At 43.5% G+C, this 11,822-nt stretch overlaps 2 protein-coding genes across 4 annotated transcripts; one reads left to right on the top strand and one right to left on the bottom strand.

The window, feature by feature from the left end:
• Positions 1 to 346: 346 nt before the first annotated feature.
• On the bottom strand, positions 347 to 9,066 carry plekha8 (pleckstrin homology domain containing, family A (phosphoinositide binding specific) member 8). 2 transcript variants are annotated; one of them, XM_023802532.2, is made up of 13 exons: positions 8,830 to 9,066; positions 8,089 to 8,205; positions 7,844 to 7,999; positions 7,505 to 7,635; positions 7,268 to 7,432; positions 6,838 to 6,878; positions 6,449 to 6,567; positions 5,875 to 6,163; positions 3,536 to 3,621; positions 3,146 to 3,204; positions 2,181 to 2,382; positions 1,982 to 2,043; positions 347 to 1,886 (listed from the first exon to the last, which is right to left on the bottom strand). In XM_023802532.2, exons 1-13 carry the CDS (start codon positions 8,867 to 8,869, stop codon positions 1,689 to 1,691), a joined length of 1,665 nt encoding a protein of 554 aa, XP_023658300.2. In that variant the 5' UTR covers positions 8,870 to 9,066; the 3' UTR covers positions 347 to 1,688. The 2 variants fall into 2 exon arrangements, with proteins under 2 accessions (XP_023658300.2, XP_023658298.2); XM_023802530.2 differs by having other exon boundaries at positions 7,268 to 7,435.
• An 81-nt stretch (positions 9,067 to 9,147) lies between these two features.
• Positions 9,148 to 11,555, top strand: fkbp14 (FKBP prolyl isomerase 14). Of its 2 annotated transcripts, XM_023802537.2 has the most exons (5): positions 9,148 to 9,285; positions 9,726 to 9,864; positions 10,314 to 10,465; positions 10,797 to 10,924; positions 11,095 to 11,555. In XM_023802537.2, the coding sequence occupies exons 2-5, from the start codon at positions 9,806 to 9,808 to the stop codon at positions 11,251 to 11,253; spliced, it is 498 nt and encodes a 165-aa protein (XP_023658305.1). In that variant the 5' UTR covers positions 9,148 to 9,285; positions 9,726 to 9,805; the 3' UTR covers positions 11,254 to 11,555. The 2 variants fall into 2 exon arrangements, with proteins under 2 accessions (XP_023658305.1, XP_023658304.1); XM_023802536.2 differs by lacking the exon at positions 9,148 to 9,285 and having other exon boundaries at positions 9,425 to 9,864.
• Positions 11,556 to 11,822: the final 267 nt, after the last annotated feature.

Raw genomic sequence — 11,822 nt, forward strand, 5'->3', positions numbered from 1 at the left:
GTAAGGGGTGCAAAACCTGTAAAATAGGTCATCTGTGTTAGGGGCTAGTCTAAGATGTAGGTACACATGCATTTCCTCATGTGAAATTGTCTGCAGTAGTGTTTGACTCTACAGTAGAGGCCTGTGATAGGGTTTTATCTTCAGCCAGTGGAAGACTCTGGACCTGGATTTCAGAATCTCGGACTTCATGGCATCAAACCATGAGTCTCAAGCAGGTATCTCCATCAGGGACAGAGCAGGGCAGGAGAAGAATGTCATCCGGAATGTGGTCGATCTACCCATCAATCCTTCTTTATCCCACATGGCCTTTAGAGTTGCCGGTAAATAATACTTCCACAAAAGCAGCTAAGTAAATCTGGTTTAATAAATCTGGAAAAAAAACAATTAAAAGAGCATTCTTCCATTAAAATTGTAATTCTGTCTTGGACATTCTTTGATAAGGAAAGGTCATGTACTAGCAAGACTTCATCTCTACATTCCAGGCTGAAGCGAGCCCCCCACAGTCAGCTGGAGAATTCACTGGCGTATACATATTTAGCGACCATAGGGCATCAGAGAAGTTTTTGTCCACTGTTGGTCGAAGCCCACTAAGACCAAAGCATCCGTGGATCAAGATGCTTTCCTACAGCAAAGTAGGGGTTTTTCTGCATGAAATATAAGAATAAGAAAGCAACCCACCTCTGTCTCACACAGTTGGCAGAGAAAGCAATTGGCACCTTTGATTTGTTCACGCAATAAAATAAGATATATTAAATATCCCACAAGATGCATTGGTTAACGGAACATGACTGCAGTGGCCTGACATTAAATAAACGAAATGCATACATATTTTCCAAGGAAAAATAAATAAAGTTACCATAAGTGTTATATTCATACAGAGTGTATCGTTTCCATGTAGCTGCGCAGTACAGGATCACTCTCCTGACCGCTGCTAGTGTTGACGATGGCGTGGGATTGTGCCGGAAGGAACATGTCCCATTGCAAAAACGCACGTTTTTAATATGACGTCAGATATAGGATACTGCCGTGTTACTGGGTCGTGCAAGGTACACGATTTTGCACGACCACCATATATTCTGCAGGAGGAGGGCACACATCCAAATGTGCAGCTGCCGACACCCCCGAGCCCCCCCACCCCCTAAACGCCACCTCGGTTACACTTGGTATTTCCTCCCCGAAATGATCGCGATAAAAAGTATCAGTATCCAGAAATGTTCTCTGGCTGAACTTCCAACTCAACCCGAAGTTCACACCATCTCCTATTGGCCTGTAAAGCCTCACAGCTGAAGATGATTTAAAGGGGGAGATTCCAGCTCTGACAGATCGGAGTCCTTCGGCTACAGAGCGAGACTCGGGAGGAGAAACATCCCATAAAATAAAGCTGCTACTACGGGAACCTCCATGTCTTCGGCAGAAGACCGTTCCCTATGATTTACACCATCTTCACAACTGGTGAGGGCGAAAGCATCTGGACTGAGGGGAGGGCGTACTTATTACAGGTAGAGTCTGAAATGTAAACTTGACGAGCTCCCAGAACTCAAAGGATCAGCAATCACTGCTTCCAGGCTCTGTAGGCTCTATGTGCCACTGGGACCAGGTGCTCTGGAAACAAGCTCTGCTCTGATACCCTCTGCTCTGAGCCCACTCCTCCCGTCAGGGCGAGCGAGCCACTGCTCAAGTCCACATGGTCACACCACCTCGTCCGACTCCAGGCCATATTCGTCATATAGTGTGTCCAGGACACCCAGCTGCCGCTCCATGGCTGGCAGGTACGTCCCGAGGTCCCTGTGCATGCCGCTAACGAAGCCCTCCTTCAGCTCGTCCCCTTCCCTGGACACCAGCGCCCCCATGAAGGTCCTATACGATGGGGCAGCCCTCAAGGCCAGCTGGAGAGAAGCACGAGTTAGACAGGACACTCACGCAGTAAAAGTAAGAAAAACGACGAATAATACGATGTTAAGAGATTATAGCAAGAACTCACAGCAAAAACCCCTCGTACGACCCATCCATGGTACTGCCGCAATGTCTTCCCATAGGCGTTATCTGCGAGGAGAAAGATATCGAGTGAACACTACGGTCCTCCGTAATCTGTGGAGCATGCCCAGTGTGCCCGTCGGCTTCAGTCAGCAGACGGGGTCCTGCCACGTGAAAGCCGGCTTTGGCGTCGCCCTAGGACTCACTCAGCGCTCCAGGGATGTCCCGCTCGCCCTGCTTCACTTCCCACAGGAATTCCTTGAGGAACTTGAGACCCCGTTTTAGCCAGAGCAGCGCTTCCGTGGCCGAGTTCCGCACCTGTGCTACCTCCGTCTCCAGCTCATGCATCACAATCGCCTGCAAGGTTGGGAATCTCTCCGGATCAGACAAGAACTTCTGATGGACTTTCTGCAGGAAGCCAGAACAGATCGATTTTAGTTATTACACTGTTACAGACATCAAAGTTGATTGATTTGTTGACAGTTCAGCACATTACACTTTGTTTCGTTATCTGACACTTTCGATAAATGTGATTTATGCACCACAAAACTACACAGACATCTGTATATTTTACTTAAAAAGATCTAGTACCTTACCCAACAGAACAACAGCAGAGCATCCCCTGGGATTTGAATCAGAAACTCTAAGAAGCCAATATTCCCATGAACCAAGCTATCTGCCAGCCATCCTGCTTAAACGCCATTCACACTTCGTAAGACCACCTGACGACCATATGCTCGCTAATACGCTAAACCCCAAAACAGCCCAAGCAAATCAAATAAAGCCACATAAAAGGAGAGCACATATTTCAAATTACTGTAGTTCTCAGTGCAAAACTTCTACGTGTTTTTAAATTAACTGTTGCAATTAGGAGACCGGAATGCCACTCTGTGGTCAAGTTAGGAACTGCAACTTTATCCTTTTCTATGTAGTCCAGCCATCTCCATGCTAGATACCCTGCTGTGTGTATCTAAAAACTGTAGAGCATTTATTCATGGGTGTGATGTTAATAGATGGTGCTTATTACAGGGTCAATTCAACCCCGAGGGCTGGCCTTCAAACAGCAGCACCACAGTGACGCACTCACCCACTATGTCGCTTGTTATGTGAATGTTTTATCTAGCCCAGCTGAAAGCATCAGGAAAAAAAACACCATACTTAGTGTACCTACCTTGATATTTCCCACAAAGTCCATTTTAACTGGTGCAAATACTGTGGGGCCCAACTTATCTGAAGGACAAAATTAACACAAGTCAGCTGCACAAATTGCCCTCATATTAGTTAAGTCTAATGTTGTTTTTAATTATCAAAACTCATATTCTACCAGGAGGTTCTTTGGATCTATAATGTTTTCTGGACACAGATCCAAGTCCATAGTATCATCTCTTTAAATAATTCAGATTTCACAAAGTAAGCTCTTTGTTAGTGATAAAAAGGCTCATTTAGCTACCTAAAGGAAATTTATAGCCCTAAAGAGACCATGAGACTTATAAAGTCTGGGAGGATAAATAACAGAGTATTAAACAGGGAGTTTGACAGAGAGTGGGAGGAGTCAGAATACCCAGCACTGGTACTATGGCATAACAGGAGTCCAGAAAAGGCCGAGTCGGGATTCCAGCGTCCTCCTCCAGTTCTATATCGCTAAAGCTGTGGATCAAAAAATACCCAAAAACGAAGAGAAATTACAGGCTGCATCCAAAACATCTAACATCTTAGCCTGTTACTGCAAGAAGATACATCTACACCAATACAAGCATCAGAATTTTTTTTTTTTTCAACGCAATAGAATACTGTTATTTTATACGGCTCAAAAGTGCTTCATCACAGTGAAATTTAAGCAGGAAAAATGCAAGTAAGAAGAAAGTGCAAATAATAATACCATCTGGTTGGTTTTTTGTGTTTTGTGTTTGCCTTGGGTGATGTACGTTACATTGCAACGATATCAGTGCAATGGAATATGTCCCTTATCGAGGACAGACAGACAAGACTAAACACCACACAACATTTTACGTTGCCAAAACATTATGGTTTAAACACTGTCACTGACGTAAAAATGTATGTGAACCTCTACGACAACGGCCTCCTGAAAAGAGGGTAATTAGAGGCAAGTCTTCCTAACAATTCAGATGTGGGTTTAACCTGTCATGGTAACCTGCTCTTCACAAGAGAATTATGCAATAAGGTCTGATCAAAGGAGATTTCAGAAAAACAGTTCAAACTCATAAAGCTGGTATTCCGGTATGCGGAATGTTCACACTTGTGCTGTGTTCACGCCCGGCCGCACGGTGCCCCTCTGCTCACCAGTTACTAGGCAAATCACCTGAGACTAATAAGACCAATAGGAATTGTTTATGATATAACTTATTGGTGTATTATTATTATTATTATTACTATTTCTTAGTTGAAGTGCATATAATTACATAATTGGCTACTGGTACCACTGTTTTCATTGTTTAATTCATTTTGTTTGGCATAAGATACTAAGGGGGCGGCATGGTGGTGCAGTGGTTAGCACTGTTGCCTTGCACCTCTGGGACCTGGGTTTGAGTCTCCGCCTGGGTCACATGTGTGTGGAGTTTGCATGTTCTCCCCATGTCATCGTGGGGTTTCCTCCAGGTACTCCGGTTTCCCCCCACAGTCCAAAGACATGCTGAGGCTAATTGGAGTTGCTAAATTGCCCTTAGGTGTGCATGTGTGAGTGAATGGTGTGTGAGTGTGCCCTGCAATGGGCTGGCCCCCCATCCCAGGTTGTTCCCTGCCTCGTGCTCATTGCTTCCAGGATAGGCTCCGGACCCCCCGCGACCCAGTAGGATAAGCAGGTTGGACAATAGATGGATGGGTAAGCTACTAAGCCTTTGGACTCACATTCCTCTAACCCTGTTTTTCCCCCCATTGGATTTTAGTACAAAATTTTAGTGAACACAAGGTTTTTCAGAAACACACTGGTAGCAGGACCACTTTATATAGCTGTGTATTTATCATTATTTCTGCATTTACTGTATGTTAATGTTATTTTAGGTTGTATCTTATTTGGTACAATGAGGTAGGTAATTTCTTTGGTTTGGGAAAGCTCAAAAAATTTTCCCCACATAAATTGACGGTAATTGCTTCTTCACTTTACACCATTTTAGCTTACAGAAGATTTCATAGGAATGCTCTACTTTCGGATAGTGAGGGAAAACTTTATACTGGTGAGGAGCCGTTTCACTGCCCCATGACCCACATGGTTCACCATCAGTGAGAGACCAATATACTCTAGGATGTGCCAAGATAGACAGACACCTTCTGATCTCAAAGACCTTATGATCTCAAAGTCAAACAAGTTGGGTCATGCAACAAGACAATGATCCAAAACACAAAATAACAAGAGTAGTTCAAACAGAAGAAATTCTGTATTGTAGAATTGTTAAGTAAAAGGCCTGATCTCACCACTGATATGCATTATGCTGTGACCTGATCTGAAGCAAACTGTCCAAAAACTTACATGAACTGAAATCTTTGTAGAGGAATTCCCCAAACCACCTTCCTACTACTGTGCAGACCCAATCTGCAGGTACAGACAGCATTTGGTTGAACTTAATGGAGGTTCCACCAGTCACTAAATATTAGATTCACATTTTACCACCTATAATTTTGATCGTTTAAACCGTTTAAACCATCTGTTCAGTCTAGATATGGCAACGTAAAATGTTTATGTAGGTTTTGTTCAACAAGACTTAATTGGATAATATTAGCTGAAGATTAGATCAAAATTCAGGGTTAGCTTGTGTAAAAAAACAGATTGTGGAATTGCATACATCAGTCTTTGAAACAATCTTGATTTGCAGGCACCATGTATTAAAGGCACAGTAAGCTCTAATTACGTCTTCATGACACGTCAATGGAAGGGGGTCATCATACCGGTGACTCATAGTACTGAAGAATGTTTCCACCTGCTCTGGATCTTCACGGTGGGTCTGCGGTTTAGTGGGGTCAACCACTTCTCCCACGCCTTGGTCAGAAGAAATCACTTCTTGGGCCCGAGGCAGTACGGGGCTAACTTCTTGTCGATCTTGGAGGTCCTGGTCAGGCAGGGCTGCCTCCTTCTGCTTCATCGCTTCCATCTGCCCTCCGTCAGCCAGCTGAGGAACTTGTTGCTGGGCATCCACATCCTTGGCGTGCCGAACCGGTCCTTTATTTACATCGATACCTACAGACAAAAATCACACACACAGCACAGGCAAACAATTGAGATTTCAAAGACCAATGAAAAAGCTGGAAATCATCTGGCCTCAAATTTAATAGGACTGTGGAATGACTAGGAAAAACTAAAAGTTTCCAAGTTATAGATGTATACAGGACTGTGCCTGAAAACAGGTCCATGTTGCTTTGATCCATTAGTCACCAACCTGGGCTTAACTGAATTCCTTTTCACCCTCAGATGTAGGGCAAAGGTTAGCAGTAGCTGTGCTGCTGGCATGGTGAGGTGACCTACCCTCTGGTTGGGTTTTTGTGTTTTCAGGAGATGAGCTTAGACTCGTCGGTCCCTCCATCAAAGACTCCAGTAGCTCACTCCCCGAGACACTTCCAGAACTGCGCTTTCGTTCCTTTTTCCTGAATGAAAGAGATCATCAAACCTTAAAACACATCTCTAGAACGTGCCCTGATCTCTACATATCATTGTTATTTTGAACATGGACTGCAATGAACACCAAAGTGAAGAAGCAGTAGAAGTTACTAGCTAAAGCAACCTTCAGAAGCTGTACTTTTACACGTTTGACTTTGTACCGACTAAAATTAATTCCACAGCTGCGTAGAGAGCACCCAAAGGACCTCATTAGTGTCATGAAGACACGTACATGGCATTTAGACTGAATAACCTACTTTTCAATGGAGTTCTGGCTTGACTGGCTAGCAAACTTGACCTATGAGAGAGGGAGCAGTTGATTATTAGATCAATAATGTGACAATTATTCCTTAAAGAGGAACAGATACAAACAACAGGGTCTTTCAAGACATTGGGAGGCCTTCATAAGCTAAAATACTTAAATGACTAATGCAAACACTACTAATACTACTTTCCTCAGTCTAGTAATGCGAGTTAAAATATTCCATTATTTAGGCAATTATTTGAGAATAGACCTCTGTGAAAAGCACGTCGTCGGTGCAGTGTCGTACTAGTATGCTTCCAGTTTTTACAAGAAACTTAAAGTGCAAAATAAGTTTAAATTAAAGCACCATTCAAAGACATTAAATTTAATGTTAAAAAAATGCCATTTTCTGTTGCTGCGTGGTCCCTGAGTTGTGGTCTCACCTTGTGGGGTTTGATGGTCAGAACCGGAGGAGACGCCGGTGGGGTCTGAGTCAAAAGATCAGAACTGAAGGTACGGCTGGCGATCAGCATGCACTCCTCAAGTGTCTTCAGGAAGGTGGTGCAGGTGGTTTTTACCAGGGTCCCCACGGCTTCACCCTCCTCCTCCTCCTCCAGGGAAAGAGCCGTGAAAACCCAGAATGATCGCTGTACACTACAACTCCAGCGGCTCTACCTCACCTCTGCCGCAGCGGCTGGTAGCTCAGCCTGAGAGCCATCCTTGATCTTGGTGACTTGCTGAAGGAGAAGGTCGCAGTATATTCGCAGCTCAGACATCTTGATTTTCAAGGCTTCCGCATTCTCCTGAAGCTCTAGAGAGAAATATCAGAGAAGCTGGGTGAGCTTTGAAGATCGTAAATTGTTATATACAGAATAATAGCTGGTTTGAAAGAACCACGATTAGAAACAAACGGAGAAGCACTGAGTGGGGAAAGAGCACTGAGCTCTGGCTGTAAAGGGGTTGAAGGGTAGGCAGGGGACACAGCGGTGACCGGGGACTGTAAGCACACAGGAGCTCGCCTTTCTCTCTCTTGGTCCGGTTGTCTGTAAGACAAGCCTTTGCAGTTCCCAAGGCAACCAACCACTTCTGCCGTTGTGCAGCATTGATGGCTCTGAGATAAAAATATTGTTCCCCTGGGATGGTTAAGTCCACCCTGGTAGAGTCTGAGAAGTGAACTGGAATAGAGCATCAGAAAGTGTAGTCACTCGTGTGGAAAAATACACCCAATTTAATGAAACGTGATACATCGCCGACACGCTCTTACCTTGTATTTCACACACAGAGATTTTGATACTGCCCTTGCAGCCTTTCCAAACATCTTCTTGAGAGTCATAATAAGACAGCGTGTCTCCTTCAAGCACAAACCAACGGGGCTGCCAACCTAAACAAGTCATTTTTCACATCAGTAAACCAGGAGCTGCTGGTCACATGCTGCATATCTATGCGGTTAGCTGTCCCCATGACCTTTAGAGAGACACTCGTCGTGGATCTTATCCTGCTTAAGGCAATGTTGTCAGTCGTTTATCCCGTCAAACCAGTACTAGGTGCCCTGCCTCCCCGAATCATTCACAGTCGTCAACACAGGCGACCAAAGTTTTATTTTATGAATGTAAACATGTCCGATGTTAGCCGCATAAAGACATATCCTTAGCAGTAGATGTTCCATACTTGGATTAGATGCTGATACACAAGAGATGTGTCTATATTAGAAAACAAGGCGATGTTTTGGAGCAACTAAAAAAATAAACTTCCAGAGCAAATTTGGAAAATTCCCGAAGAAATTGGATACGAAATGAAGGTTTCCTAATTTAGCTCGTTTAAACTTAAATCCAGTGTTCATTGTTTTCCTTTCTTATGCATTATGATTCGGACAAAATAAAAAGTAGAGCCAAGTAACGAGGTATCTCAGCATCTACAGTATTTAGCTAGCTGGTTAGCTACAAACATCAAACGCTTTTCACGTTCACAACACTTACGTTTAGTTAGCAAACGTCACCATACTTACCACTTATATAATTAGTCCACTTATAAAGCATTCCTTCCATGATTTATGTTGTTTATCTGTCGCAGGTCATTATTAAAACGTGTGGAAACCTTCAATCAACCTCAGGTCTTCATTTAATTCGGCAGCACAAATTTCGTAACTTTCTGAGCGAACGGCTCTCTTCTTACAAGCGCTACGCTGCTTGTGGGCGTAAAGTCTTCGTGAATGCGACGTACATGCGAAGTCCCGCCCTATTTTCTCACTTCACACAAATTTGATGTATAAAATGACAGAACTAAAGATGGTGGATTTTCTCCACTCAGCGCCCCGCAAAGCAAAACCAGGCCTCACCTCAAACCGACAAGTATTTAATTTTTAAGACTGAGTAAAAACTTTACTCTCACGACCGTCTGCGTTCCCCATTGCCCCCACCGGGGGTTTTGAGTCTGTCAAGCTGCGATTTTAAGAAATTAAAAGGTATTATCCATATAAAACAAAACATAAACACATCTCACGTCTTGACTTGCATGTAATACGTTAAACTCGGCTCGATTTCCTAAAAACGCATCATTTGGGGCTCTTGCTGAGCGAATGGGTGTGGTCATAAGATGAGCAGGCGTTATATCCAATTATAAACGTGATATTTCGTTTAAGGCGTTCATCTCCTTACATTTCAGCCAATGGAGTGCAATGTGGGTCTTTCTCGCGAACTGAATAACTGTGTCTGTAACAAAAATATCCCATCCTAAAAAATGCGAGGGCTGCCACGTATTCGGGTAGCGGCTGTGTGAGTAGCGGCCAGGAAACCTTCATACTTGAAATACAAACAAACTGTCAACAAACGTGTTCTTAACGTAAAATGTTACTTGCATGTATCAGTTGGTTTTGCACATCATTTTTCTTATATGTCACTGGAGCAAAACTTCCAGAGCCGGAGGTGAAAATCGAGGTTTTACACAAACCTTTCCTCTGCCACCGCAAGTCCAAGTACGGGGATATGCTCCTGGTGCACTACGAGGGATTTCTGGAGAGCAATGGCACCATGTTCCATTCCAGGTGAAATATCGACTTGGTTCGGCAATAACTGGCAACTTACTTATCCAAAGAAGACGTTATCTGCTGCTGACACCAGTTTGTCATTCAATCAAGTTGTATGCTATACAGTTCTGGGTCCTACCGAACCTGGAGATCTGTGATCTTTGATCTTAGATCGTGTAATCAGCATTGGTAAAGTTAACTGATTACTAGTTTTATCATTCCGCATAGTTTTATAATTGCCGAATTTACTTCTCCGTTCGCCACTTGCTTATCGTAGTAAAATACCCTTCTGAAGATATGTTTGACAATTTAGTATTTAAACCATTGTTAAATCGCGTACAACCACGTGCAGGGGGTGATCATATAGACCTGAAATAAGGCCTTGATGCTCCTAAAAATTAGGCAGAGAATGTTTACCACTGGTATTCACCTAAAATGCTTTGCTGAATCTGTGTGCCCCTCGGCAGCCGCACCCATGGCGATAAGCACCCGATATGGCTCACTTTGGGCATCCGAGAAGTGATCAAAGGCTGGGACAAGGGTTTGCAGGACATGTGTACAGGGGAGAGAAGAAAACTGACTATCCCCCCCTCCCTTGCATATGGGAAAGAAGGGAAAGGTAAAGTATCTTATCAGAAATTCATTAACATGAGTAGTAATATGTATATTTAGGGGGGGGGGGGGTTGTGTGAGACTGAGTGGGTTAAGCCTCTGTATCTTGATCAGAAGGTTGCTGATTCAAGCCTTGATCCAGGCGGGCTAAATAAATGGCCTGTCCCTGTACTTCAAAGGCAAGCAGGATGGGATATGCAGTAATATGCATTCCATGTACCGGTAATTGTGCGAATGGCAAATAAAGGGTTGTTTCATTTCAAATAATAACTGGAGACATTTTCTTGTTACATTTACAGGCAAAGTATTTTCATTAAAGTGAAACTTTGTCTACTTAGGAAAAATCCCTCCCGAAAGTACACTGATCTTCGACATAGAGATCATCGAAATCCGAAATGGCCCGAGGTCTCACGAGTCCTTCCAGGAGATGGATCTTAATGACGACTGGAAGCTGTCCAAAGCAGAGGTGAGCCTTCGTGATGCTGCCTTGTGAGAAATGCTGGGTGCACAGGATGGGTTTGTTTGTCAGGGCTAAGGGGGGCCCTCGTGTGTCTGCTTTTCCGTTAAGTTCAGAGGGGTCTTTGCATTTTTCTCTTTGATGCCCAAGTTGAAAATGCTTCTGATTGCTTCTCGCAGGTGAAGGAGTACCTGAGGAAAGAGTTCGAGAAGCACGGCTACCCCTCCAATGACACCCACCATGAGGTTATGGTTGAAGATATATTCAACAAGGAAGATGAGGATAAAGACGGGTACATATCAGCTAGAGAATTTACCTACAAACACGATGAACTCTAGACAATAATGGAATTCATACATCTCAGAGGATCTTTTTGGTAGTTTTACTGTAAATCTGGGTGTTACAAGCGCAGGTGTGACATTTAACATGTTCTTGGATTTGATGAATTCCTGTGAAAGTCTCTCTGGATGTGATGGACGAAACCATTTCACGCTCCCAGACATTTCTTTTTGTCATTTTTTCTTTCCCCTTTGACTGAGGATGTTGATCTTTGTATCTTAACATATTTTTTAATAGGCACCCTGCTTTTACACTACATTTTTAAGTTTCTTACTAGAATAAATTATCCATGTGAGAATAATTTATCTCTGCATTTGTGTCTTGAAGCCACAAGGTGGCACTGCTGCTCTGATGTGGGAAGACTGCTGAGCATTGACTTCAGCTTTGGGTTTCCCCGAATACCTGTTGATGGTATTTTTTTTCTTTATCTCTTATTGAAGGTAGTGTCATGGAAAGGCTATCCCAGGAAGTATAGGGAACACTTGGTGCAATGGGATGGCAGTCCCCTACATGACACACACACATACACACACACGCAGGTTCATAATTATATCTTTGTGGGGACTCT

Source organism: Paramormyrops kingsleyae, chromosome 9, assembly GCF_048594095.1.
Source record: "Paramormyrops kingsleyae isolate MSU_618 chromosome 9, PKINGS_0.4, whole genome shotgun sequence".
NCBI classification, from domain to species: Eukaryota; Metazoa; Chordata; class Actinopteri; order Osteoglossiformes; family Mormyridae; genus Paramormyrops; species Paramormyrops kingsleyae.